Source organism: Dacryopinax primogenitus (genome assembly GCF_000292625.1).
Source record: "Dacryopinax primogenitus strain DJM-731 SS1 chromosome Unknown DACRYscaffold_5, whole genome shotgun sequence".
NCBI classification, from domain to species: Eukaryota; Fungi; Basidiomycota; class Dacrymycetes; order Dacrymycetales; family Dacrymycetaceae; genus Dacryopinax; species Dacryopinax primogenitus.
Window position 1 is genome coordinate 804037 of NW_024467202.1, and position 26069 is coordinate 830105.

Genomic DNA, 26069 nt, shown 5'->3' on the forward strand with positions numbered 1-26069 from the left:
TAAAGGCTTAGTCATGTCTCTTGACCAAGCAATGAGCTGGTGCCCTGACAGTCTGCCTCCCCCACTGTGGCTGCCTCTTCTGGCTGGCATGCCCCTCAACAGCTGGCTGCTGTCCAGCACTTGCTCCCTGACAGGCACCATGCTGCTGCCTCTCCTGGTCTCTCTGGCTGTCAGGTGGCCTTGAATCCTCTGCCCACCACATTGGTTGCCTGGGGATGCAGTGAGCATCATACCATGTCAGCCACTTCCCTGACCTTCTGCCTCCTTAACATGACTGTTAGATGGTTGTGGTCAATTCTTTTTTGAGAGATTAGCTTGGTAGGCAGCATCTTTGCTCATCTCCTTCAAAAGCAGAGCAATGGGAAGCAGGGGGATGTCAATGAGGTGGCCACCTTTAGTTGCTTGGACAAAGTGATGCCTCTCACACTGCTCAGCATGTTTCTCCCAAATCCAGGAGAGCATGATCCAGCAGAGGAGGCAGACGGCCATGTATACCTCACTGCATCATTCACTAGTGGTCTCAATGATGCCCAGAAGATCATGATGATCTGGGTTCATGAACTCCACCTTGGTGTCATCCAGGAGTTTGGCCATATTATGAATGTGCTTTGTCAGCAGAATGAAAGTGACAGGATGAGGCAGGTGTTCAGGATGGTTCACAAACAGGGTTAAGCTGAAGAAGCATATGTTGATCTGAGTAGTGATAGCACAATGAATCTCATGCACAGCATATAAAAAATCCATTCAGCACAGTTATGGTGCCATACAAACTTGTTGTTGAGGATCATGGATCTCCGGAAGGGATTCAGGATGCCATTGTCAGTAAGACACGCTGGCCAAAACCTGCCCTTGTCCTGTAGCTCCCTCCACACAATCCAGTTTTGCAGTGTGAATGTCGGCCTAGGGTGCAATGAAGCGCGCGCAAAAACACGTTTGATTTGATCCGGGAAATGTGATCGGCGGCCACAATACACAAAGCTGTGAGACTGGATCCGACCATCATGCCTGTGGAGACGGTGGTCGAGATGGCCACTATCAACGGCGCGAGGGCACTTGCTCTCGAGAACGACATCGGCAGCCTCGAAGTAGGGAAGAAAGCCAATTTTGTCATCATGGATCTTGACAAGCTGTATACTACGCCGAACTTCAATCCTGTCTCAACGATTGTCTATTGCTGCACTGGAGCAGATATTGTCACTGTGGTCGTGAATGGGAAAGAGGTCGTCTCAGATAGGAAATTGGTGAATTGGGACGAGCAGGAGGTGATCAGAGAAGGAGCCAAGAGGGCAGCAGGACTCGCAGAAAGGGCTGGTGTAGATGTAAAGCCGAAATGGCCTGTGATTTAGATATTGCGAATCAATACATTACAATTACTCGACGTTCATTCATTACCCAGGGTCTCCGGTTATACCTCATCCAGGAGCTACCACTCCCCTGCACCTCTCTCTCCTCATGCAGTCCACCTACCGCACCTCTCCCCACGCCTGCTATTCCATCGCCTGGTCTCCCTTCCACCCCCACCGACTCGCCGTTGCCGGAGCAGCAAACTTCGGTCTGGTCGGGAACGGCCGTTTGCTCACCCTCTCTCCACAAGGAATCGACCAGGCGTGAGTGAGTGCTCTCTTGGCCCTTCCGTTCGTTGGGCTGAAGGTATCCAGATTCTCGACCCAGGATGGGCTATATGACGTGGCTTGGAATGAGCTGCATGAGAACCAGGTAGTGGGAGGCAGTGGGGACGGGTCGATAAAGCTATGGGATCTGACTGTTCCTGTACGCTCGCACCCCTCGCGGTCTCGCTCATCCTGGTTGACACCTCCCACAGGACTACCCCATTCGGAACTGGCACGAGCATGGACGTGAAGTCTTTTCTGTCGACTGGTCTAACCTCCAGAAAGACCTGTTCTGTTCTTCATCATGGGACGGGAGCATCAAACTCTTCACTCCTGACCGACCCGCCAGTCTCCTCACCATTCCCGCCGCGCAAACATGTACGTATGCGGCACTCTGGAGCCCGCACCAGCCAGGGGTGGTCGCTTCCTGCGCCAGCTCGGGGTTGTTAACCCTCTTCGACCTGCGGGTGCCTAATCTCCCTTCGAGCACTGCACCCACACCTGGTCCTACTGCTCCTGCTACGCCTGCACTAGCTGTTCCCGCCTCGCCAGGGGAACTGCTCACGCTCGACTGGAACAAGTACATGCCGCATGTGATTGCTACTTCTGGGGTGGACAAGAACATCAGGATATGGGATACGCGCATGGTCGGGCAAGGAGGGAGTGTCGGAGGTGTTTGTACGGGGAGTCTCGCTGGGCATCAGTATGCGATCAGGAAAATACAATGGAGCTCGCATAGGGCGGATGTGATCTCCAGTGCGGGCTATGATATGACGTGCCGAATGTATGCACTGCACTTCATTTCTGCGCGGATGAATGCTAACATTCTCATGCAGATGGACAACCCAACCATCCTCCCCTGGTTCCTCGAGCCAGCTGTACGTGCACAACGCGCACACAGAGTTCGTAGTTGGCTGTGCATGGTCTTTCTTCGATGAGGACGTACTCGCCACCTGCAGTTGGGATCAATCTGTGCACATTTTCCGCCCACCGTTCCCGCCACCACGGCGGTAGCACTGCGGGAGAACTGTGTGATCCTTGCCCTAGTCATGAGCTAAATGAATTATAATGTACAACATGTGATATCTCATCTACATCTGATCGTACCGAACCACGCTATGTCTGGAACTTGCGCAGTGTCTGCATCTCATCCAGTATGCCCTGCAACACATCATCATCATATCTCTGCAGCCTGTACGACCATCAGCAGCGACCCTTTCCAAGCAAGAATAATGCGTACGTAGGGATGACGCTCTTTGCTTCATCTGCGGTCAGCGGTGTGAGATTCGCGATCTGCGCCGTTTCGAATTGCGCTAGGTCGTCCATCCCCCGGGAGATGAGCGCCCGAACAGCCTGCGTCGATTCCTGAGTCGGGAACTTGGTGAACGTCCGTACATAGTCAAGCGTCTTGTTGTACACCCTTCACATCAGATCAGCACACTGAAATTCATTCCCATCGCATGCATGATGAGGAACTTACTGTGTGTCTGGGACACCTCTGTCCCGCGGGAGTTCGAGCAGGAAGCGCACTTCAGAGATGGACAAACAGAGGTCGTTGGCGAACTCCGAGCTGAGCTTGAGCTGCGAGGCATCTTCTTCCTCAGCCTGGTTTTGCTGCAGACGCAGCGCCATGTTTGATGTTGCCATCCTTGTGTAGTTCTTGTAGTGGATAGCGGTATGGATGATACGATGACTTGAACAATTGAGGAGAACGACAAAAGCGGCTTCGTGAGATTCTATGTGGCGATGCAGAAGCACAGGGACTTCTTAAGGGTCTGTCCGTTTATGGCATCTCTACACGGTGACAGCTGGACTGCAACGACCACCATGGCTGACCCAATCAAGGACCCAACATGGTCAATACACAGGTGTGTATTCATGAGAAATGCATGAGGTGTCAGTTAAATTGTTGAAAGTGCACAAGACTTTGTCAATAAAGCCGCTTCTACAGCTGTGCATGCTGCTTCGTGCGTCGCGTCCTCTGCAGCCTCCACCGTCACCGCTAGCGACGCAGCGACAGCAACCTCCTCTCTCGTCCATGCCACTCTCCCAGGTGCAACCCAGGTTCATATCTCAGATCCAGAAGGATTGGACCTCACGATCTGTCGAGTGTGTGGAACACAGTACTCCACTCCCGAGGCACGCACCACCTGCCCAATCTGCGAAGACCCGCGGCAGTACGTGCCCCCTGCTGGTCTCTCATGGACCACTCTGCGGCAACTACGTTTCAGTGGAGAGTACACGAACCAGATTACGCCCATTGCGCACAACCCGTACGCACATTCGATCGTCACTGTCCCCCGTTTCGGTATTGGCCAGCGGGCGATCCTCATCCGCACTGGAAAGGGGAACATCCTCTGGGACTGTGTTGCCTACCTAGACGAAGCGACCATAACAGCCGTGAAAGAGCTAGGAGGGATAAGCGCAATCATTATATCCCATCCGCACTTCTACACCACCGCAGGCGTCTGGGCCTCAGTATTCGGGTGCACAGTCTACACCTCCGCGCTCGACTCCCGCTGGCTGCAGTACAAGACCCCCTCCCACTTCCTCTTCACTGACGGGCAGGAGATCCCCCTCGTCCGCCAGGGAGTGGTCGATATCGCCGTCTGCGGGGGCCACTTCCCAGGCTCGCTCGTCCTGTGCCACGACCACAGGCTCTATACCGCCGATACGATCCAAGTGGTCCCCTCCGGGCTTAACCCACATCCTCCTGCTGGTCACTCAGTGCAGAGCGGCACTGTGAGCTTCGCGTTTATGTGGAGTTACCCGAATATGATCCCCCTGGATTGGCGTTCTATACGGACGATATGGAAGGCGGTCGAGCACTTGGAGTGGAAGGACGTGCATGGAGGGTTCACGGGATTGGACGTCTATGGAGAGGGGAAAAAGAGGGTGTATGATAGTGCTAGGATTGTGATCAAGCGCGTGGGTGAGAGTGATGATGCGCTGTATGACTGAGCGTGTGGTCGGTTACAGTAGACTTCGGATGTAGGTTTGGGTTGATAGAATCAGATTGTAGCGATATGCATTGTAGGATGGATTGTTGTAGTCAAAGAATATCAAAATTGGGTTATTATCCTCGAGTCTATTGTTGGTAATTGCTACATGTATTATGTCCAGATCCCTGATGACGAACCACTGCGTTCCGTCTGCCAGTGGTAATCAATTGAAAGGGCGCATGCAGAACGCGCCTAAACACCTGTCAGAGAACCTCCGTTCGCAACCTTCCCACCCCGTTCGACCACATCTGAATCACTCGCCGTATCCTCCTGAGCAAGCGTCCCACCGCCCTCATACCCGACATCCACATCCACATTCTCTTTCCGCGCCACGTTCGCCTCTCTGATCTCCTTGCGCGCCTTGCGCATCTCAAGCGAGCGCATGAGCAGCGTAAATGTCGGCATGGTTATCAGGCTCAGCCCCGCCCAGGAGAGGAGGACGGCCGCGTTCAGGCCCAGAGCATTCCGCGTGTTGAACAAGATGGTGCGAACGGCTTGGGCGAGGTTGAATACCGGGAATCCGTATCCGTAGCGATAGAACCACGCGCCGAGCTCGAACGGTGTTTGTGCTACAGAGACATTCGTGATGATCCACGGGATGAGGAAGAGGAACGCGAAGCGCGGTGTGAGGAGGGTGATCATCGCTTCTATCGCTAGGCCGAGTGCGCACATCGCTAGATAGCAATAGCACCAGTAAAGAAAGAACCCGCCCGCGTATGAGTATTTCCCGTCGAATGGGAGCTTGAAGGGGAGCGAGATCATGCTGAATGCTAGGGACAGGGGGAGGTAGGATATCAGCGGGGCAACGATCCGGAGGATGAGGTAGGAGCGCGTGCGAAGGTGGGGAGAGATGAGCATTCGTGCTTGGGCGTGCCCGTTGGACTGATAAGAGAGTTAGTGAAGTGCATATGTGCGGCGGAGAAATAACATACCCAGATGAAGGCGACGATGATCAGGTAGATCGAACCCACCAGCTCGACCGCGAGCGCCGTCGGGTCAGTATAAGGCCTAAGGTTGACCATAGTGATCGATACGGGGCCCGAGATCGTCTGCGGTGCCTGTGCCAAGTTCGCGAGAGCAGTGACGTTCCCCTGTATCTGCTGCAGGTACTCAGCAGCGAGGAGCGTGTTGAGCCTCGCGCTCGTGAGGCCCAGGATATAGTCGATCAGTTCTTGGATAATCGTATCCGTGGCAATCTCGTTCCTCGCTTCAGAGAAATACCAGGTGAGGACTTTTGTAGGATCGTAGCTTGGATCCCCGTTCGCGCGGGCTTCTTCTAGGATGGCAGTCGCGTTCTCTTGGATGACGAGGACGACCCAGACCGTCTCGTGCACTGCTACGGCGTCTTCTATGTCCTGGTCGGAGCCTGCTTGGGAAGGGGATACGACTTGCCAGCCAAGGTGACCCTCGGGGATGGGGTCCCACATCCCGTGACTGGAGTTGACCATCGCTTGAGTGACAAACTGGCCGATGAGCCCGTTCGGGTCGCGGTTCACGACCCAGGCGTTTAGGCCGGGCGAGTGGGTCAGTTCGAGCCAGAATGACCCCCAGTAGAGTGGAAGACAAGCCCAGAGGATGAGGACGATGACGATGGTCATCATCCCCATTATCTTCATGTACGCCGCTCTCAAGGGGGCAAGAGAAGGATCGAAGAACCCATGATGGTACTTCTGTATTCCATGCTGGTTTGTACCATAGGGATTTGTGGCGGCGGGCCCATGGTGGGATGGAGGAGGGAGGAGGTGTAACCGCCGTGGTTTGGGAGGTGACTGGGGATTGAAGGCGGGCGTGGAGTGGACGGTTGTCGATCGTCGGAGAAGTTTGGGTGACTCTGAGGTACCGTTTGACGTCATCGCTGATGGCTTTTGATAGGGGAGGCGGGATGAGTGGGGAGAGGGGACAAGTACGCAAGGCGGCGAAATGAGAGCCTGGGAGACGGTTTATGGGCGATCTCTGGCAGCCAATACCGAGAATGAGGGAATATTCCGATGACGTTCATCTCCCGGAGTGAGCGCTTATATACTCCAACCGGTAGGGTCTGTAGAACAGTCGCTTACGTCCGACTGCCTGGGGCGGGAAGGCTCGCCCCGCACCTCCCTTAGGAAGGCGTCAACATATCCGTTGCGAGCGCATAATTACCGGCCGCAGTCACGCAAGGGCGGATCGGAATATCAGCGAATCATTGCACGGCTTCCTCCACGCGAAGGGAATGGACCCCAGGCGTCATATTATGCGTTGGAGATTACCATCCTCTCCTGGAGTGAGTCGCCCTCGCTCCGACCCTGCACCCATCCCTATCCGGACGTCCTCGGTCGTGGGTCATCCCCAGGAGGCGGCGATGTGAAAGGGGCGAGATGCCCTCCGGTTTTGGTGCGCAGTGAAGCCAAGACAGAGGGATCTTGAGAAGGGAAGAGTGCTTCGCCGTGTTCTCTTGGGAGATGAGTCAGCGGGGTTTGCGTACGTCAAAGAGAGAGACAGAGGGCCCTGAGGGTTGACGTTTTTGTTCGGAGGTGAACCAAGAATGATGTCGTGATGCTGTGAGAATGGCTGACAAATCACACCTCACACGTAAGAACAGGTGGCTGTCCTCTCGGAGCTGATCTCGGGAGAACTCTTTGTACCGCACGTGACTAATGGTCATATGGAATGAGGTCAACGGGGTCCTGTTTTCTAGCAGCGAAGTGTTGGAGTGATCCTCCTCGTTCAAGCTATGGAGGGACGACGTCTTATGGTATGGAAATATAATTGAATATAGGACCCATATATGGATTAGAGGGACTCGGTCGTCCAGTTCACAGGGGTCTACTACACCGCTGGATTAGCTTCATATAGTCGATGTGTAGTGCAGACTGTACCGGCGCTCTGATTGGATTGTTTGAGATATCACGCTTATATTTGGTCTTTTTGCTGGGTCGCGGTCCCAACACGCCTGCATGATTTTCCACAATTCAGGACTGAGGCCCTTTTCGGTCGCTGCAGGTCCTGGATTGGGAGGTCTGAGACCGTTGATGATTCCTTTGAGAACAACGAAATCGAGAGACCCCTGGAAAGGGACACGACCAGTAAAGATCTAGAGAAAGTCAGGATTCCACAGATGGTGTATGCATTGTACGAGCAGTCGAACCTCTAGGATGGTCATACCAACCGAATACACGTCCGATGCTCGACTGTAGGCGGTTCTCTCGGTCAACCCATTTAACGTGGGATGGATACGTTCTGGTGCCATCCAGCGATATTGGCTGTGGTATCCCATGCTACTGATTGTCTCTAACAGATGCCCAGGAAGCCTTGATATGTCAAAGTCTGCTAACTTCGCGTTGCCGTCACTGTCGACAAACACATTGCGCTGAGGAGACATCATTCGAATGGACCGGCAGATGTTTAAGTACAAATACACATACCCCTCTGATGTCTCCGTGAACCAGATTCTTTGAATGTAGGTATTCTGTTCCACGAACGATGCCCTGCACCTAAGTGACAATGACGTCATAAGCACTTGTGACAATGAGTGAACTTTGGCAGCTCACCAATTTCAAGCGATCTGGACTTTCACACTCCTTCAAGTATCTCCCCAGTTCTCCAAATGGAATCCATGGAGATCTGAGGGAAATCCTCTCGCGTTCGGTATCCAAGGAGACACCGTACAACGAAACAAGGTTTGCGTGCTCCAGGCTGTACCAAACATTTGCTTCTCTCACAATATGCTACGGACCAGCTTTGTCAATATGATGCTTGAAATTCAAGCCTACGAACACACCTCCACAAATTCCTTGACCTCCTCAATATATGACTGTATGCCGAGCACATGGATAGCCACAGGTTCAGACGATCCACCAGGCTTCACTGCCACGGATCCTCTGTACACAACAGCAAATCCATCTCTTGCTATGTGATTCTCCTCGCGGTTTGCATCAATCACGGGTACTTTGATCTGCTCAACCATCTGTGTAAACCATCCATCGTCGCTGCGTGGACCTGTATCAAGCATCACGCCCTCACTGAGCTCAGTATGGTTGTCTGGCTGTCGAGGCTGCGGGGAAAGGTGCTGTGCCTGCAATCCTGCTCAGACCGTGAGTAATATTAGAGATATGATGATCATGACACCGGCCTGGCTCGGTCGTCTCTGCAGCCAGAGATGACAATTCCTGGGTGCGAGTGGGTCCCTGAGCAACGTCCTCGGGCGCCAGCTATGAACTGTCTCAGTGGGTTTTGAACACAGTGACTCTAAGTCATGAACCTGTACCGCCATATGCCTTGTGTCAGACCGATTTAGCTGAGAGGGTCGATAAGACGCGCAGATACACCAACATGAACCTTGCGACTCACGAATTGCAATACGTTGAGGTTCAGCTGTGTTGACGCGGATGCGATGTACGCTCATCTATTTAGAGCTGTGGCTTGCGTCATTCTAACGTTCTCGTATCTTCTACCACTCGGGGACGCATGGTTGCAGCAAGGCGCCGAAGCTCTAGGCAGAGTCAGAGGGTGTGCGGACTGAGCTTTTGACCTGGCGGCTGTTCACTCTCGGAGATGATCTCGGAGGAACTTTATAAACGTGACTTAGTGGCTATGAAAACGCGGAGTAAGCCGGAGTGCGGGTAAAAGGATGATGAAGTAACCGGTTAACGGGGTCCCTGTTTCCCCGCAGTGTTCCGGTTCATCAGCACGTTACACGCTCAAATCGTTCTAGATCTGTGATCCTTTTATTGCTTCTATCACTCTCATCTCTTCTTACGCTCGGTCCCGCATCGTTAGGGTAAAGGGTGTCAAGGCTCCGAGTGTCAGGGGGTGGGGAGAGCCTCATAACTCCCCTCTCTCTCGCTTGTCACTTCTCAAGAGACAGAGCCACGCAGATGCGACCCTCCCTCTCCCTCTTTTCTCTCTCCCGCGCTCTACATAAACCAACAATGCCACGTCCTTCAAATTGGAAGTCGCTCGCTCCTCAGCTAAGTTTTCACCCTCCGGAGCCTCCCCTCCCCAGGCTGCCTGTGCTCCCCTTGGAAGAGACGATCACCAAGCTCAAGCGCTCTCTTCACCCCTTGCGCGCGAACGAAGAGCAGTACATAACCGCATGCAAGAAACTGGACGAATTCTCCCGCCCTGGAGGGGTGGGACGGATGCTGCAGCAAAGGCTGGAGGAGAGAGAGAGACTAGGTGCATTGGGGGAAGATGGAGGCGAGGCGGGGGGACACTGGCTTGAGCGCTGGTGGGACGATGTGCGTCGTTTTCTTATGACATGGGCATATCTGATTAGTTGTAGGGTGCATATATGGCATACAGGGACTCGGTAAGCCATCCTTACATACAAAATGCCTGGCTTATACATCGTGCAGATTGTCGTCAATGTTTCCTACTACTACGGCTTCACTCCCCAACCCGCGCACCTCCCCTCCCACCCTGCGTACTGCGCCGCCTCCCTCACTCGCGGAGCCCTCCTCTTCCGTCGCGCACTGTATGCAGGCAAACTGGCACCGGATAGCGTGAAGGAGGGGCCTCTATGCATGGACGCCTATAGGTGGATGTTCGACTGCTGTCGTGTCCCTGGTGTTCCAGCGGATTGGGCGGTGAGCTATGCCCAGGATCTTGCGGTACAGGGAAAGCCGGGGCATGTGATCGTCATACGAAGGAATAGGTTCTGGAAGATCGAGGTCGGGGACGTTAATGAGGAGATCTTGAGTACTTCGGATCTGGAGCGGTGCGTGTCTTGACCTTTGTCCAAATAGGGAGCTTATACTGATGTGGGACAGTCAATTCCAACACATCTACACCCACATGACAGCTGACGGACCCGCAGTCGGTATTCTCGGGGGCAACGACCGCGACACCTGGTCGTCCGACTACGAGCGCCTCTCTCTCTCCCCGTCTAACGCCTCCCTCCTACATGCTCTTCAATCAGCCGCCTTCGTCGTTTGCCTCGACACCGAGCGGCCAGAGAGTATCATAGATTTCTCTCGCGCGTGCTGGCATGCAGGGACTTCGGGCGTCTCCTGGGGAAATAGGTGGTACGACAAGCCTCTCCAGTGGATCGTGTTCGACAACGGCAGGGCAGGATTCATGGGTGAACATAGTGTGATGGATGGTACACCCACTGTCAGACTATGCGACGCTGTCGTGCGAGGCCTACAGCGTCCGGACTTCGATAACGGCTCGGTGTCTCCTACTCCACTGCCGAACCCGGAGGAGCTGGAATGGCACCTCACCTCCGCGGACCATTCAGCAATCCTCAGCGCCACCGAGTCATTCTCCACACTCATACACTCGCAAGCGATGAGCTACCACTGCACTTCCTACGGGAAAGCAGAGATCAAGAAGTTCTCCGTATCCCCCGATTCCTGGGCGCAGATGCTGATCCAGCTCGCGCACGCGCGGGTGTTCCCAAGCCCGCCGGTAGGGACGTACGAAGCCGCCACTACTCGGCGATTCGAGCGCGGGAGGACGGAAACGATCAGGACAGTAAGCGAGGAAACTAGGCTTTGGGTGGAGAGTATGCTGGACCCTGCGGTGGGGGACGAAGAGAAGAGGAAGAGGTTTAGGGAAGCGTGTGCCAGGCATATCGCCCTGGCAAGGGAAGCGGGCGCAGCCAGGGGAGTTGATAGGCATATGTTTGGTGCGTTTTCCTGCGCATATATTTCCACGTGTGCAAGCAGCTTACCCCCCTTCAAGGGCTGAAACACCTTCTGCGTGAAAACGAACCCATGCCGGAAATCTACACCGACCCACTCTATCAGCGTGGTTCCACTTGGGTGCTCTCGACCTCGGCGATATTTAGCGAGCATTTCCCGAGTTATGGCTGGGGCGAGGTCGTTAGAGAAGGGTTTGGAGTCGCTTACATGACCGGGTATGATGGTGCGTCCTCTTCCACACCCCACTGCTTCGGCTCGCTCCTGCCTATACTGCCGGCACTAACCGAGTGTAAACAGATAGGATCCAGTTCACGATCACTTCGAGGAAGGAGATGCCCAACGCAAGGTTTTGCGAGGAGATCGAGAAGGCCGCGGAGGAGGTCAAGGACCTGTTCGAGAGGGAGAAACAGGACGGGAAGGCGAAGCTTTGACTTTGACGTTGAGCGGGAGAGGAGAGAGAAATGGGAGTGTCATCTGGACTGGGCAGACGAGGGATGAGGTGGAATATAGAAGGTGGAATAGACCTGGAGACAATGTACCCGGGGAGAAAATGATATCCTTTTTGCTTGATTTCTTGCTCAGTGCTGAGTACAAGGGCCCACAGTGCAAGGCACCCGGAAGAGGGCACAACCAGAGGTGGTGTCTGAGAAGTCTAGAGCTACAGCTTGCCCTGCCGGCCGTGGCGGTTTAGGCGAGGGTCACGTGGACGGAATGGCTGGGGAAGATATTCCCTTTCGAGGGTTGGCGCCTCAGGCGACATAGAAGTGGTGGAGGCAGACGAGATAACGATAGCAGGCACCGGCGCACGTTTTCGAAGTGAGAACGATATCAAACACTTTATTTGATCAACAATAAACTAGAAGCATACATCTCGTCGCTCGTCACCAAAGGAAAAGGGACCGGAAATAGGCAGAAAACAACATGAAAGGAAAGGAAACGATTCAGTCTTGAGGTATGAGCAAGGACATCACAGCATTGTCATCTCTCCCCTGGGAAGCATATCTTCAACCACATGCTGCACCTTCTCCATCAAGTGGTGCTCGTGGTGCTCGTGCTCGCCGTGTGCGTGCTGTTCGTGTTTCTGCTCAGTGGCAGGAGCGGCAGACGTGGACGACTCGGCAGGCTTCTCGGCCTCGGGTTTCTGTGGCGGGTGAGCTCGTGTCAGAGATGGGTTGGAAGAGGAACTGACCTGAGCCTCCATCGCTGCGGGCTGCTCGGCCTCCTTGTGCTCGTGGTGGTGATGATGGAACAGCGTCATGTTGTGTACGGGTGGGGAGGTTCGGTGATGTTCTGGGTAGTGCGTGGGCGTGCGTGTAATCGGGTCTGACTGACCAGGGGGTGTCGAGTGCCTTACTTATACCTCGCCTCGACCTCAAGAGGCCTGCATTCCAAACACCCTGGCCAGTGTCCTCCTGACCCAGAAATGGAAACACACGCGAAAGATCAAGAACCTTCCCCGTCATAAGCCTCTCCCATTCCAACAGGGACCGTCTGGGCCCCACAAGTGAATTAGGGGCGAGCTGTCCGTTACAAGTTCCGCACAGTGAGGCGCTGGGGGGCGTATGTGACTCAAGCGGTTGGGCGGTTTGACGGCGGAAGGGTGCAGAAGTAGGCGACGGCCCGAGAGTGCCGTTCACGGATCGGACCAGGGACTTGGCGGAAAGGGTGTTCCCATTGTTCGTTCCATTAAAGTGTGGCAGCGGAACAGAGGAATCGCCACATCGGAGTTACAGATCCCGCAGTTCGGCCGAAGACACTTTGGTGGCGATGCTCCCGCATATCCGCACTAATCAACATCGGGATCCGAACCACTGGCAGCCCAGTCAGTTCTGAAGATGTTTTCCGCTTGTCCAAGTCTCGGATAATTAGATGATGATGACACTGAATGTCAGGGAATTATTGGGAATGTTGAGAAATCCCTTTAGATGTTTTCTTCCAGGGGTTAAGAAGCGAGCTTGGGTGTTTGTTTGGAAAAGAAACATGCCTATAGCCAAATACATCAATATCGATATCATGGTTTGGAAGACCTGCTTTGAGCAACCTGAAAGGTTACGATTATGCTTGCATCGTTCTCACTATCCATTTGCTAAACCGACGCTGATGAACCAACTCTGGTCCAAATGAGCTTCGTGTACACGGAGCTGTGTGCAACCCTTCGGAGCTTTCAAGGGTGCAAGCACCAAAGAAAGGTTGGGACTTACCCAATAAATATTGCACTAGCGTAAGGGAGTGATAGTTTTAGGGCCCATTCCACCTTAGGGCTCCCAGTGCACAGACTTATTGGTATCACAATTCTTGCACAGCTGTGTAAGTAAACGATAGTGTTAAGTTACAAATCCAACCTTGGATGTGCGCTGTTTCCAGGAAAAGCTGCACGATGAGGTGAATTTACGGTCAATTGTCGATCTTGTTCTGAAAGGCGATGAAGGGAAGGAGGAGCTTTGTTGGCCGCGCGATACTCAAGTTGTCGGGTTCGGAGGTTCGAAGAGGCCGGCGGAAATCAACGCATTGCAAGGTCCAGTCGGAGCTGTTCACTATCGCAAAAAAGGAGCATGGATCTGGTAGAAACGAATGTTCGAGGTACTTGGCCCGCTTGGTTCTTTCAGTGTGAACTCGAACATGGTGGGAAGGCAAGAAGGCCCTTGGCCAGGAAAGCGGTGTGACGACACATACAACACAGCCTCCTATTCCGCAGGCGTCCATCTCCCAAAGGCCCAACCCTTGTCCCACTTTCATTGCACATCGACCACAACGACCACCCAATCATGTCTCTCCAGCTGAACCTTAATTCGCCCGAAATTACCGAGGCGTATAAAGAGGTTCTCAACGGTGATCCGAGTACGAATTGGGTGTTGTACACCTACGAAGGAAGGAGCAACGATCTCAAGGTCCAAGACACGGGAAGCGGCGGCTTGGAGGAGCTCGAAGACTCATTTAATGATGGCAGGTGCGCACTATCAATGGCTGTCGGTGCTGCTATCGGGCTGAACTGTTCCCAATAGGATTCAGTACGCGTATGTTCGCGTCAAAGATCCCAATGTACGCAGTCCGATCCCATTGAGATATGTGCTGACCATGAACTTCAGTCCGGATTGACCAAGTTCGTCCAAATCAACTGGTGTGGTGATGGTGTACCAGAGTCCAGAAAAGGACTCTTCCGTAAGTCTTTACATTGTTCTGCGAAGTACTACTGTTCACCAGCAATGTCAGACACGCACTCTGCCACACTTACCGACTTCCTCAAGGTCGTCCATGTCCAAGTCGCAGCACGCAGTGATGCCGATGTTGATCCGGATAACATCATGAAACGTGTTGCCGACTCCTCCGGGTCTAAGTACTCAGTGCATGCGGAACAAGCAAAGGCCCCCGAACCAATTGCGCCCATTCGAGGGAGCGGATACCAGCCTATTGGCAAAGTGGATATCGGCGAACTGCGCAAAGGCGCCAAACCTGCAGAGCCCATTGCTCCGATCAGGCCTGCATATCAGCCTGTGGGAAAGGTCAACATCGACGACCTCAGGCAAGGGGCCAAGCCGGAGGGACCGATTGCTCCCGTACAGGGTAGCGGGTATCAAACTGTCGGGCGGGTTGATATCGACGACCTCCGCAGAGGCGCAAGGCCAGAAGAGCCAATTGCACCAGTCGTCGGCTCTGGGTACCAGGCTGTGGGCAGAGTTGATATTGCTGAGCTCAGAAGAGGTGCCAGACCGGAACAGCCTCCTGCGCCCGTTATTGGGAGCGGTTACCAGCCAGTGGGCAAAGTTGACATCGCCGAACTCAGGCGAGGCGCGAAGCCTGATGTTCCCATCGCACCTGTGGTACGTGTCGTTTGTCTTAACGCATGGGGAAACTTTACTGAATAACCAAACCAAAGGGTACTGCTTACACACCAGCCCGCGATGAGCTCGCCAACTTCAAAAACCTTGCCAATCCCCCACCACCTCCAGCTGCTCCTCGTCCCACGCCACCTGCAGCGTCGCGCCCTGTGCCTCCTGCTGCACCGAGACCTGCGGCCAGTATAGTCTCTGTTAAAGTGAATTGTATGCTGATACTTGGACAGGCTGGTGGTTTCGACCCGAGACCCGTCATAGCAACGCATGCTCCAGCCCCGCGATCTCCGGCTCCTACGAAGCCAGCTGAAGACGATCGTATTGGACCTGTAGTAAGTGACTATACGCATTCATGTACGAGTGTAATGTTTTTCTCAATCATCTCAGGGCACCGCGTATACACCCGTCTCTCTGCCTGCTCCGAGGAAGCTCGTGAATCCCTTCGCGAATCGCATGCAACAGGAAGAGAAACCAGTCGTTCAGTCCCCGACTCACACCGGCCCCAAGAAGCTCACTTGGAGCGAGCGCCAAGCTCTTGCAAAGAAGCAGCAAGAGGAAGAAGATGCTCGCACGAGGAGCCTTGCGCCACAGACGACGTCTTCCTCAGGCAGGGTGGCTGACACCGTTGTTGCTGGCCCTGGTGTTGCCGTTAGTGGGGTCAGGAGCGCTATGCATGCACTTACAGACGCGGTGTCGGGGACTGTATCCCCTCCTCCCCCTCCCCCTGCCGCGCCCAGGCCGCCCTTGCCTGGGCGTCAGGAGACGGCCGAGCCAGAGGAGGAAGAATGGCCAGAGCACGAGGATGCTGGACCTCCTATGCCTACCTCGGTTCCTGCGGCTCCACCACCGCCACCTTCCGCACCTCGTCCTATGGCAGTCGTGGAACCCGAGGAAGAAGCCGCTCCTCCTCCTCCTCCGCCCCCGCCGCCGCCGCCTCCCCCTCCTGCACCTCCTGCACCGGAGGAACTCGAGAATGTTACGACTCAGGTCGCCACTATGCAAGTTGCGGAATCGCATCCGGCTGGACCGAGAGCCAAGGTCATGTTCTCTTACGAAGCCGCGGAGGGCAACGAGGTCGACTTGGTGGAAGGCGAGGTCATCTACGGTGTTGAACAGCTAGATGAGGGTAAGAACTCGTTCTCCGTCGTAAATTCAGGGTGTCATTTACACCAAATGCAGGTTGGTGGTCTGCCACCACCGCAGAGGGCAAGACCGGGCTGTTCCCAGGTGTGTTTCACTCAGAGGACCCGTTGATCAGATTCTGATAAGACTGCCAGCAAACTATGTGGAGCTCATAGAGGACGATGCCGAAACGGAGGCAACCGCACCCCCACCCCCACCGCCTCCGCCTCCGCCTCCCCCGCCGGCTGCCGAACCGGTTTATGAGGAGCCAGCGCCGCCAGCTCCCCCTCCCCCTCCTCCCGCAGCCAGTCGTCCGGTCGCTGCTGAGCCAGCTAAGCCATTTGCCATTGCGCAGTACGAGTCAGTCCACATCCAGTCTAGGCCCCCATACGAATAAGAGGCTTATCCAATCTTAGATACGAGGCCGCGGAGGAGAACGAAATATCCTTCGCCGAAGGTCAGAAGATCACTGATCTGGAGTTTGTAAGCGATGACTGGTGGTCTGGCCGAGTTGAGGGGGGTCCGACCGGTCTCTTCCCTGGTAAGACAAACGTTGCCTCAATCCTTGCCGCTGGCACTGATAGCGTCGGGTTTGCGCAGCGAACTACGTCGAACTTCACGAATGAGAGGGACCAAAGACGGCCTTTACTAACCGCCGGAGGCACGTGAGGGCCTTTTGCTAAGGATACATGCCTGTTTAGCTAGTAAATTACACATGTTGACAACGTTGCTTCGGCGCCTCCCGCCGAACTCCCTTTATATGGATCGATAGGAATTACTTCCGTGATCGTTGAAGGCTAGAAGCCTCAGGGCATTTGCCAGCTGAGAATAGACTGCATAGGACAAGTATTTCACCATACATTATGAACTGCATGATGTTGCAGCCTCTCGCCTGGATCTTTGCCTGCCGCTATCGCAAGTTGCTCTGTACCTGCCATGGCCGACATTAGGACCGACATGAAACCCACGCCCGTGAGCTACAACTAACTGGTAAATGTGTCTGATCTTACATGCCCGGACAGCGCACACGTCAGTCAGTTGACTCCTCCAGTGGCTTTAGCAGCATCCTTGGGCCGTTGACACCGGCGCCTAATGTGGGCAAACTCAATCAACGCGGATTTTTTCCAGTTAGTACTCACTGGCTTGGGGTTTAGACGTCTCTGGTTTTGGAGGAGCCGTTGGTGCAATCCCCGCCTGGCAGTCGCGAAAATTCATCTGGCTTCCCTATTTCAGTAAGAATTTGCATTATCGGTGAACATGAGAGCTTACTTTTCCGAAGATTGGAAGGGTGAATAAGGATATTGATAGTGATGCTTTCTCTTTGCTCCTTCCGTCAGTCAAAAGCTTTGGACTTACCGAGACGCGGTATCCGGACCACCACCCGAGGGTAGGACTTGAATTGTCTCCGATGAAATCGTCGGTTGAGCAATTTCCCAACAACCGTGGTCAAGCACGTTCCGACATATCGACAATACTGACTGTGAATACGAGGTCTGCCACACCACCTGCACAGAAGGATGCTGGGCGACCTCCTGTGGGCGTCCAAGCGCCACCACCTATCGGTCGAGATTCGGAGCTTCTTGACCCGAGAAAACTCGAGATTGAGGCTGCGAATGACAGCGACAGTACCGAATCGGACCAGGAGGCAGATCACGCCGTACCCAACGCAACGCATGCGAACGTCGACCAACCGGTGCGCGCTCGTATCTGCACAGAGGAACCAGCTCCAATGGTAGCACTCTCTGTACCGGCATCCAGGCCACCGAAAGCCCATGACTTTGCTCTTCCAAAGAGGTTCCACAGTTCGGGATCCGAAGCACCACCCATGCCTCCTCGACCCACATTAGGTCAACTCAAGCAAAGTGGACTGGTACCATCTCAGTCAGCTCCGACGGTATTGCCCGGCGCCGAGACTGAAGGCGCTAGTCAAGATAATCTAGCTACACTACTCAAGAAACTCGCTGTCCCCATTGTTACGGCCTCAAAAACGGATGGGTCTCCTGTCAACGGGGGTGCGTTCGCTGATGTTTGGCGTGGTCTCATGACACCCGACAATCGGCCTGTTGCGCTCAAGGTCCTTCGCCTTCATTTGCGAGGCACCGACAGTCACAGAGTACACAGAGTTAGTGGATCTAATATCTACTCGAGAAATTTTGACAGATGAATCACAGGCCATTGCACGTGAGGTATCCGTGTGGGCTAGACTCCACGACAAGAACGTGCTGCGCTTCCTTGGTGTTCGACCCCAAGATGATGGGAATAGCCTCTGGCTTGTATCTCCATGGATGGAAAAAGGCGACGTTAAAACGTATCTCACGAACAACCCCAACATTAATCGCTTCTCTCTGGCAAGTCACAAGTCTCAACACTTTCTGGATTCACTGACACGTCACAGGCCTCTGGGGTGACCAGTGGAGTTGCGTATCTACATAAGAACAATATCGTACATGGCGATCTCAAAGCGGTACGTCTGATCTTGACTGACGCACGCGGGCCTCATGCCTTACATACCCACAACAGAACAATATTCTTGTCACCAGCGATGGCCAACCACAATTAGCGGATTTCGGTCTATCTGTCGTTCTTGATGATGTTCTGCCAGAGCAAACGACGTCAACGATGTTTGCCGGATCAGTCCGATGGATGTCCCCAGAGCGAATTCAACCAGCCAAGTTCGGATTGACTCATGCTTCTTGTCGCACGCTTGCGGGCGATGTGCACTCTCTTGCCATGACGCTCTGGGAGGTCAGTGGCATCAGATGACATTGTTTCATGGGCTGACATCACACAGATCTTCGCACTCAGACTGCCGTATCACGAATTGACTCAGATGGATGTTCCAAGAGCCATCGTGGCCGGCGAACGGCCCCCTCATCCCGGCGAGACGGCAGATGCGGTCGGTTTTACATCCGAACTATGGGAATTCATTCAGAAATGCTGGGTCGAGGGACCAAATGAACGACCCAAGCTCGCGGAGCATCTTGATGACGGAGATGACGGGTCAGATACAGAGTATGGCACGAATCAATCAGTGTCGTCTACGTCAGGGAAGGAATCGTCAGGGTTGAAGGAAGCCACAAGTGGTACATATGAACGACATGCTTCTAAGCAAGCGCTTTTGCTGACCCCGTTGTCAGACACCTCGGTTCAACTTGCGGTGACCACGGCATCAGCAGATATCCCGGTCTCGGAGAGCCCTAAGCCCATTCCCCACCCTGTTACTGCGCAGACACAGGGTCTCCCAAATGAAACAGACATGAAAGCTCTTCCCAATCTCATGACCACACCCGGTTCTGCATCGATTATCGCGAACGTTTCCCCTTCATCATCTTCTAGTAATGAGACTCAGCAGCACGATGCTGATGACAAGAAGGATACACCTACTTGCCTTTCTTCGGCAACGCACTCCAAAGAGAAAGCGACGGTAACGGGCAGACCCATGCTTGAATCGCAATCAGCCCAACAAGAGATCAAAATCACCACTGCAGTTGGCGATGTTGGCTTAGTAGCTACTCCGCGTCAAGTGGAGGAAGCAGAATTAGAGCCTATTGAGCAGCCCAGGCCAGTCCAGGCGGATGGGCACGGCACTCCTCGTGGCCCTTCTGGACAAGGTTAGACTTGTGAATCTTCCAAAAGTATGCTCCTCTGAAACGTTTCTATGTTATATGCAGAGATAGTCCTCAATCAGCGCACACCGAGCCCTGAAAATAATCGTAAACCTTTCCGTCAACGTGCAGTATCGCAGCCATTCAGCGACCAGCCTGACGTACCCACGCCACTTTCACGAGAGGTTATGTCAGACCCGCTAGCAACCGCACCCAGCAGTATATTTGGTCGGATAACACCAGAGGAGAGCGTTGGGAATACCCCGCGTCAGCCCGGTTTCCACCCTGCGTTCGAAAGCCTGTGGACAGCGCTTCTGGATGCTTCACAGGATCCACATTCCTCCAAGATAACGAGTCCTAGGAAAGAGTCATTGGGCGACGTTGTCGGGAGAAAAGCCAGTCCCATCAGCATTCACACGCCTCGCTCAATCATCAAGGAGCGAGAGTCTGCCGAAGAACGAGGCGAATCTCCCAAGAGCCCCCGCAACGTGGCATGGTCCGACCTTGTAAGTGATGCTGAGGTGACCCCTACAAGCGTACGGGGCCAACCCTCCAAATGGGAGGTAGAGCAGCCTGCACGTGCGGCGATTGCAGGCACTGAGCCAGCTGCTCTCTCACGTAAACCTACACCGCCTATTTCAAAAGCGTCTGGGACAGGTGAGTGTCATAGGTATAACGTGTTTCAGATCGCTCACAGGTTGACCAGCATCGGATAAGCAACGCCTGGCGCCAAAACCTCTGCAGCCAGTCAATGTCTCTCAGGTTTCTGAGGATATGACGTCACAGCTGATAGTTCCCTTCGCAGTGTTGGTGACCCCAGATGTGGACAAGAAGCCCGTCTTGCGTTATGCTCGCGATGAGTCAAAGGGTGTAAGCATACATCCGGATCTCTTATTCCTGCTGGGCGTTGAATGGAATGGTCCGAAGGATGAAAATCCCAGGGAAAAGGTTAGGTCTGAACCATCGTCAAGCATAGAAGAAGAAGTCGCAATGCAACCCAACAAGGGAACGCATTCTTCATCTCATGACTTGATCGACTTGATCGACCTGACACCGCCGCCGGCTGCCGAGACTGAAACCAAAGTCAATGCCGTAGAGGTCGTACTTGAAGGCACAGGGAGTGAGTATGGGTCATATATCCCCGTGGCCTACTGCCTCTTATTCTCTGCTATTCACAGACCTGATTGACTTTGACTCTGACGAGCCTACGTCAATCGCTTTGCACCAGGAAGCTTTGGACCCTTTTACTGGTGAGGTTTCGGATGTCGTGATTGATGTACGTTATATCACCAAGACATTGACGTTCACTCGGAGGCTGATGGATTCTAGAATCTCGACCTGACGATAGACCTCACCGGCCTCAAACGCCTGTTTGAGCCTTATGGGGAGATCCTAGAGTACGTAGTGTTGTGGCGTGGAGAAACAACTTGTCTCACTTCAATTATTGCAGTGTCAATATCACTATGGATCAGCGCGGTATACCTTTGGGGAGGGCTTGTGTGACTTTTGCTGATCATTCAGACGGTAGTGCCTTATTCGTCTCTCTGAGCATGCTGGGTTGACCTATTAAACAGCGCAACGAGCAGTCAAAGAGATGAACAAGAAAATGATTCGAACTCAACGGATCACCGCAATGGTCGTCGAGCCAGCGTTTTCGCTGTAAATAGCTCTGGACTCTGTATCGAGTGGATGATCATTCTTGATTTCACCATCCATGTGTGATATGTACCAATAGTGGCTTTCAGACAGAAAAGCCAGCGCAGAGTCTCGTATTGACCCCTCGGAGGCTATGACAATTTACGAAAGGCGTCTATCTCACCTTGGAGCTAAATACTGCGACCATTTCAATCAGGCTCCCACTCTGCATGGTATGTACACACCCAATCCAGGCTTGGGGCTTGAGGGGCAAAGTCATATGGTCGTATGAACTGCGGAGAGCAATGAAATCGATTTGTTAGAAGGTGAAACGAAATTGGGTTTTTTTTTCCAAGTTACAGCAGAGCGATATTCATGCCAAAATCGAAAATAAAATAAAATTCTTGTGCCATATTGGATCTGATGGCTCATTCGAGCCATATGTATTGTGTCAGAGAATGAAAGACTTTATGACATTATCGCGTACCGAATCCGCACAACTCCCGCCTGCTGGAAGCTCAGACATGCCAGCCGTTCTTTCGTGCTCTTGCTTCTCGTGGAGCTCCTTTTCACTCTCCATTCCTTGGGATGGATATTGTTCACTGCTCCTCAAACATTGACAGTCTACATCTCTTGTAGGAAAGCAATTGGAAGTAAGGGTTTCAACGATGGTTCGAGAGATCGATCCACTGACCGAAATACTGTAGACTTATAGTTCGACCGAGGTGTTATGATGTATCTGTAGCTGATCTAGTTCCACCAATTACAGAATGATGGAAATATGGACTTGCCTGTTCAATCTTGCAATTGCAATGATCATGATATACGTAGCTCTGAAGTCCTTGCAACACCCTGTGTGACGAACATCTTATGCTTCCCGGTGGAGTGATAGTATATTCAGATAGATGCCAGCTCACATATTGCAGCGATGTCTCGGTCGTGTTGCAAATAAAGAAAAAGCCTCAGATTTCCTTACCCCGCGGTACTTGGGGTCCTCTCCGCCGAGTCGGCAAGCTGGACGGCAAGTTCAGGGATGTGCCCCCATGACGAGGCCAGACATCTGATTGAACTGCACCTTTCCTGGAACGGGTGCTTCTCTCCGACTATGTGGACATGTCGCCTCTTATCAACCCCCCAGACAGTCCGAATTCCGAGATGAGGCGCTTGTCTCGCACCGCCATCTCTGCATGGAATCTGTCACAACTGGAGGTTGGCTCTCAGCCGCGATGTCCGGGACAACACGAGGGACAGCAGTTGTCGACAACCCCGTCCTCAGCGAACAAGAATTCCAGAATCTCATCGAAGCCCTTCAAGCGCCCAGGGTACAAGTAACAAGTTGGGAGAAGGAACCCAGAGGACACGGCCATTATGCGGCAGTGTACACGGGGAGAGCCGTCGTTCAGTCGCGCGAAGTATCAGTCGCCTTGAAGGTTTTCCACAGGAGAGATAGTCCAGAGGACGTTGCGCGCCTAACCCGAGTATGTCTCTCTAGACAAGCCGACCTACAGGATACCTATTGACGTGGCGCTTAGAACCTCATCCGAGAAACCAGAGTATGGTCCCATTTGCGGCACCCCAACGTCCTCACACTTCATGGTGTTTACCCTGAAGTCAGAAGTCGACGTGTCTGGCTCGTATCTCCGTGGATCGAAAATGGAAATCTGTCCCAATACCTGAACGTGTACCCCCGCGCGGATTGTATTGCTCTGGTGCGCCATCTTTTGAATGCAGTTAGCCTCATTATAATTGTGCTTCCCAGTGCCGAGGCATCCTGAGCGGAGTCATCTATCTCCACTCCAAGAATGTGCTACAAGAGGACATCAGAGCGGCACGTGCTCTTCTTTTACCCTTTTCGCGTGCTGACTCCGAATTGACCCGGAAAGACCAATGTACTCGTTGGTGTTGACAGTGTTCCCCTTCTCGCAGATTTTGGTCTATCAAGGTTTCTGGAAGAGCTCCCACCAACGGTCGAGGCAACCACAGGCATGTATTCCGGATCATTACGGTGGATGGCGCCCGAGCGTATCCAGCCTGCAACGTTCGGTCTGACGACGACCTCTGCACAGAGCGCCGCGAGTGATGTGTACTCAGTGGGAATGACAATGTACGAGGTAGTGGATGTTCACCCGTGACTCCTGGTGCAGGCTGATCCAAATCATCCAGATATTCGCTCGTAAAGCTCCATTCCACTTGAAGCGTGATGTTGAAGTCATTCAGGCCGTTGTTTCAGGCGAACGCATGGATCATCCAGGCAACAACGCCATCATGCGAGGGATGACTCCAAGGATTTGGGAATTCATGTGGGATACCTGGGATGCTGATCGAACAAAGAGACCGAAACTCGAGACGGCACTTGAAACGATTTTATGCGATGGTCCGTTCGAAGGCACTACCAGGTCTGAACTGAGAGGCGTGACCCGACAGGCATATAACCGACGGCATTGGCTGGAGATCGACCTGGTCGCCAGCGAACCAGTGTACGAGTTGGAACGCTGGAAAGACGGTGAGTTGTATTGGTTTATTGACATTATTTGCTCATTTGGAAACTTAGGATTCTATCTGGGAAGAAAGGAACGAGGAGAGAAAGGAATATTCCCTGGTTCATCCCCTTGGTCCTCACCATTATCGAGCTTACTGGCTTTGTAGGCTATCTCATCTATCTCGAGGATCAATCCACATCCCGCCAAGGACCTGCATATGAGCCTAGGGTGTCTAATGCTGTCGGCGTGAGACCTCAGCCAGTACAGAGATCAACCATCCAAGTACCAGCGCCTGATCCCTACGATATCGGTCGAATCAACATTGGTCCATCCAGGACTTCAACATTGTCAATGGGACCGTACCCAACGACCTCCGTGATGTCCGCAGCACCCGCACAGTATCTCTACGAAGAGCCCCTGGACATGAATACGAGGTAACTGTCAGTTTTTTATGCGGCCGGCGTTGAACCAAATAACCTCGTGGAGCAGGCTGGCTACCCCTCCGGATGACGATGAAACTGACAATGAGGGTTTCGTTCCAAGGCTAGATGCCCCACTTTTGGCCGCGAGTCGTTTACCGCAGCAGTAGGTCTTCTACTCACTGTAGATCTTATCGTATGCAATAACATCCCAACCCAGATCGGGTTACCGAACTCATCCGTACACAGCTTTCCCACCACCAACCGTGGAAGAAAGGGAGGAAGCTGACCAGTCTCGTCCTTCCGTTGTCTCCCCGCAGGGACCTCGCCTCCAAGGAGGATATGCAAACAACCCTTCCCAAGCACAACTTCCCGCGTCCCAGTTCGCGCCTCCCCCTTATCCACCGCCGGGTGTGCCTGCCAAGCGTAATCAACAACTCCGTGCCGTCCCGAACGAAACGAGATCTGAATACGTCCGCACTCTGGATCCGGATCCTCGTGCTCCTGTGCCTCCGCCAAGGATCGCTGGAGGTTATACCCAACGTCCGGCTCCTGCCAATCCCGCACACCAATCGATGGTCGAAATAGCGACAAGGGAAACTGAACTCAGAGCAGACATGTTGCAGAATCAGCCGATGCAGCCCAATTATCCCCTGAATGCGAGGCCAACTGCCCAAGATATTGATATTTTATATAAAATTAAAAATTATTTTAATGTTGGAAATGCATCTGCATACAGTGCAAATCAGCCAGTACGAACTGTACGAAACGTGCCTGTGGCCCAACCTGCCTACCAGACCCGCCCCGACGCCACATACGCCGTCACGACGTCTAACTCCAACCGTCTACCTGGGACTGCACGGCGCACACAGACCGCAGCAGCACCTTCGTCACAGCCTGCGTACCCACCGCGACCCGCACTGGACCAGAGGCAGTCATATGGTCCACCTCCGACCAATGCCCCAGGGCCTGGATTCATGCCCATCACTCAAGGCGCGCCTCTTCAGCCAGTCCCGCAGGATGGGCAAACCAGGCTTTTGAATCCGCACGCACCGAGGCAGCAGCATAATAGGGAGATAGACGAGGTTACGGGATACATGCAGAGTATGACCATCCAGCGCCCAGCGCCGGGTGGTCCGCAACAGCCAGCTTATTGGCGAGCCCCGCAACCACGCTGACCTGCCGCGAATTGTGATTACGTTCTTTATATCCTGGCGATTTGATTTTCGGGAAAGCGAAAGGTTTGTTGTAATGTCTTGTATTTATGATGTGTCGTGATGACCTGTTCCTGTATGCGTAGACAAGGATTATGAAAATTATGAACTTTGAACGAAAGTGAAGGTAAACAAGACAGCTCTGAATAGGCTAGACTTGTGTAAGATGCTTTCGGCATGACGTCACGACATGTTACCCTTCGCCTGCATAGGTCGTTGCTCAAGGCACACCGAAGCGTTTCAATTTTCAATCGACCAAGATTCTTTATTGAATCACCGCGTTTTGCGCCTCCCTTTCTTGGGTTAAGAAAGGAGGTTTAAAACAACCTTTCTTGACTTTTCAAGCCGAGAAGCACCATCTGAAACCTGTGATTGGCTGCAGTGCTTCTTCACCTGTTTTGACCCAATAATGGGCCAAAACGCGGTGAATATCCTAGTCTTGTCACAAACGTCGAGGCGCGGCAGAATATGTGCGCTGCTAGCCATTCCGCATTGTTATAATTGATGGCCGCACAGAAAAGCTGATTTG

General features: G+C 53.3%; 11 protein-coding genes across 11 annotated transcripts; 7 read left to right on the forward strand and 4 right to left on the reverse strand.

Moving 5' to 3' along the window:
* Window positions 1-1001: 1001 nt before the first annotated feature.
* On the forward strand, window positions 1002-1346 carry DACRYDRAFT_105873 (composite domain of metallo-dependent hydrolase; the record flags this gene model as incomplete). Its single annotated transcript, XM_040768156.1, has 1 exon — window positions 1002-1346. The coding sequence occupies one exon, from the start codon at window positions 1002-1004 to the stop codon at window positions 1344-1346; it is 345 nt and encodes a 114-aa protein (XP_040630608.1).
* Window positions 1347-1452: 106 nt separating this feature from the next.
* On the forward strand, window positions 1453-2696 carry DACRYDRAFT_77436 (WD40 repeat-like protein; the record flags this gene model as incomplete). Its single annotated transcript, XM_040776272.1, has 4 exons — window positions 1453-1607; window positions 1659-1770; window positions 1823-2394; window positions 2447-2696. 4 exons carry the CDS (start codon window positions 1453-1455, stop codon window positions 2622-2624), a joined length of 1017 nt encoding a protein of 338 aa, XP_040630609.1. The 3' UTR covers window positions 2625-2696.
* A 30-nt stretch (window positions 2697-2726) lies between these two features.
* On the reverse strand, window positions 2727-3242 carry DACRYDRAFT_49760 (RNA polymerase II; the record flags this gene model as incomplete). The annotated part of the gene is made up of 3 exons (XM_040774937.1): window positions 2727-2802; window positions 2851-3030; window positions 3091-3242. The coding sequence occupies 3 exons, from the start codon at window positions 3240-3242 to the stop codon at window positions 2727-2729; spliced, it is 408 nt and encodes a 135-aa protein (XP_040630610.1).
* A 188-nt stretch (window positions 3243-3430) lies between these two features.
* On the forward strand, window positions 3431-4640 carry DACRYDRAFT_64746 (uncharacterized protein). Its single transcript, XM_040775761.1, has 2 exons — window positions 3431-3478; window positions 3527-4640. The coding sequence occupies exons 1-2, from the start codon at window positions 3438-3440 to the stop codon at window positions 4569-4571; spliced, it is 1086 nt and encodes a 361-aa protein (XP_040630611.1). The 5' UTR covers window positions 3431-3437; the 3' UTR covers window positions 4572-4640.
* A 45-nt stretch (window positions 4641-4685) lies between these two features.
* Window positions 4686-6465, reverse strand: DACRYDRAFT_77446 (uncharacterized protein; the record flags this gene model as incomplete). Its single annotated transcript, XM_040776273.1, has 2 exons — window positions 4686-5494; window positions 5545-6465. 2 exons carry the CDS (start codon window positions 6463-6465, stop codon window positions 4805-4807), a joined length of 1611 nt encoding a protein of 536 aa, XP_040630612.1. The 3' UTR covers window positions 4686-4804.
* Window positions 6466-7436: 971 nt separating this feature from the next.
* Window positions 7437-8316, reverse strand: DACRYDRAFT_49553 (kinase-like protein; the record flags this gene model as incomplete). The annotated part of the gene is made up of 4 exons (XM_040774910.1): window positions 7437-7682; window positions 7737-7958; window positions 8014-8082; window positions 8140-8316. Coding segments are annotated over 4 exons (714 nt in total), but the record flags the coding sequence as incomplete, so codon positions are not given.
* A 1067-nt stretch (window positions 8317-9383) lies between these two features.
* On the forward strand, window positions 9384-11770 carry DACRYDRAFT_21199 (carnitine acetyl transferase). The gene is made up of 6 exons (XM_040772284.1): window positions 9384-9828; window positions 9873-9899; window positions 9946-10307; window positions 10360-11219; window positions 11276-11458; window positions 11533-11770. The coding sequence occupies exons 1-6, from the start codon at window positions 9520-9522 to the stop codon at window positions 11664-11666; spliced, it is 1875 nt and encodes a 624-aa protein (XP_040630614.1). The 5' UTR covers window positions 9384-9519; the 3' UTR covers window positions 11667-11770.
* Window positions 11771-12134: 364 nt separating this feature from the next.
* On the reverse strand, window positions 12135-12933 carry DACRYDRAFT_93987 (uncharacterized protein). Its single transcript, XM_040777190.1, has 2 exons — window positions 12425-12933; window positions 12135-12376 (listed from the first exon to the last, which is right to left on the reverse strand). The coding sequence occupies exons 1-2, from the start codon at window positions 12696-12698 to the stop codon at window positions 12321-12323; spliced, it is 330 nt and encodes a 109-aa protein (XP_040630615.1). The 5' UTR covers window positions 12699-12933; the 3' UTR covers window positions 12135-12320.
* Window positions 12934-13973: 1040 nt separating this feature from the next.
* Window positions 13974-16913, forward strand: DACRYDRAFT_21201 (uncharacterized protein). Its single transcript, XM_040772285.1, has 11 exons — window positions 13974-14182; window positions 14238-14274; window positions 14322-14394; window positions 14446-15053; window positions 15110-15247; window positions 15296-15397; window positions 15453-16191; window positions 16245-16292; window positions 16343-16547; window positions 16604-16728; window positions 16788-16913. Exons 1-11 carry the CDS (start codon window positions 14001-14003, stop codon window positions 16811-16813), a joined length of 2283 nt encoding a protein of 760 aa, XP_040630616.1. The 5' UTR covers window positions 13974-14000; the 3' UTR covers window positions 16814-16913.
* A 1448-nt stretch (window positions 16914-18361) lies between these two features.
* DACRYDRAFT_33201 (kinase-like protein) lies at window positions 18362-19164 on the forward strand (the record flags this gene model as incomplete). The annotated part of the gene is made up of 4 exons (XM_040774369.1): window positions 18362-18546; window positions 18600-18651; window positions 18708-18932; window positions 18979-19164. Coding segments are annotated over 4 exons (648 nt in total), but the record flags the coding sequence as incomplete, so codon positions are not given.
* A 3489-nt stretch (window positions 19165-22653) lies between these two features.
* DACRYDRAFT_115071 (kinase-like protein) lies at window positions 22654-25504 on the forward strand (the record flags this gene model as incomplete). Its single annotated transcript, XM_040769926.1, has 9 exons — window positions 22654-22905; window positions 22960-23136; window positions 23187-23255; window positions 23311-23538; window positions 23591-23930; window positions 23979-24026; window positions 24074-24341; window positions 24397-24492; window positions 24547-25504. The coding sequence occupies 9 exons, from the start codon at window positions 22654-22656 to the stop codon at window positions 25502-25504; spliced, it is 2436 nt and encodes an 811-aa protein (XP_040630618.1).
* Window positions 25505-26069: the final 565 nt, after the last annotated feature.

Bases quoted from the DNA above. Each gene is read 5' to 3' on its own strand.
- DACRYDRAFT_64746 (XM_040775761.1), top strand. From the start codon at position 3,438: ATGGCTGACCCAATCAAGGACCCAACATGGTCAATACACAG. The intron at 3,479-3,526 runs GTGTGTATTCAT...AATTGTTGAAAG, and splicing joins CCAACATGGTCAATACACAG to TGCACAAGACTTTGTCAATA.
- DACRYDRAFT_21199 (XM_040772284.1), top strand. From the start codon at position 9,520: ATGCCACGTCCTTCAAATTGGAAGTCGCTCGCTCCTCAGCTAAGTTTT. The intron at 9,900-9,945 runs GTAAGCCATCCT...TACATCGTGCAG, and splicing joins ATATGGCATACAGGGACTCG to ATTGTCGTCAATGTTTCCTA. The intron at 11,220-11,275 runs GTGCGTTTTCCT...CCCCCCTTCAAG, and splicing joins AGTTGATAGGCATATGTTTG to GGCTGAAACACCTTCTGCGT.
- DACRYDRAFT_93987 (XM_040777190.1), bottom strand. From the start codon at position 12,698: ATGACGGGGAAGGTTCTTGATCTTTCGCGTGTGTTTCCATTTCTGGGT. The intron at 12,377-12,424 runs GTCAGTTCCTCT...CACCCGCCACAG, and splicing joins CCGCAGCGATGGAGGCTCAG to AAACCCGAGGCCGAGAAGCC.
- DACRYDRAFT_21201 (XM_040772285.1), top strand. From the start codon at position 14,001: ATGTCTCTCCAGCTGAACCTTAATTCGCCCGAAATTACCGAGGCGTAT. The intron at 14,395-14,445 runs GTAAGTCTTTAC...CAGCAATGTCAG, and splicing joins GTCCAGAAAAGGACTCTTCC to ACACGCACTCTGCCACACTT. The intron at 16,729-16,787 runs GTAAGACAAACG...GGGTTTGCGCAG, and splicing joins TCCGACCGGTCTCTTCCCTG to CGAACTACGTCGAACTTCAC.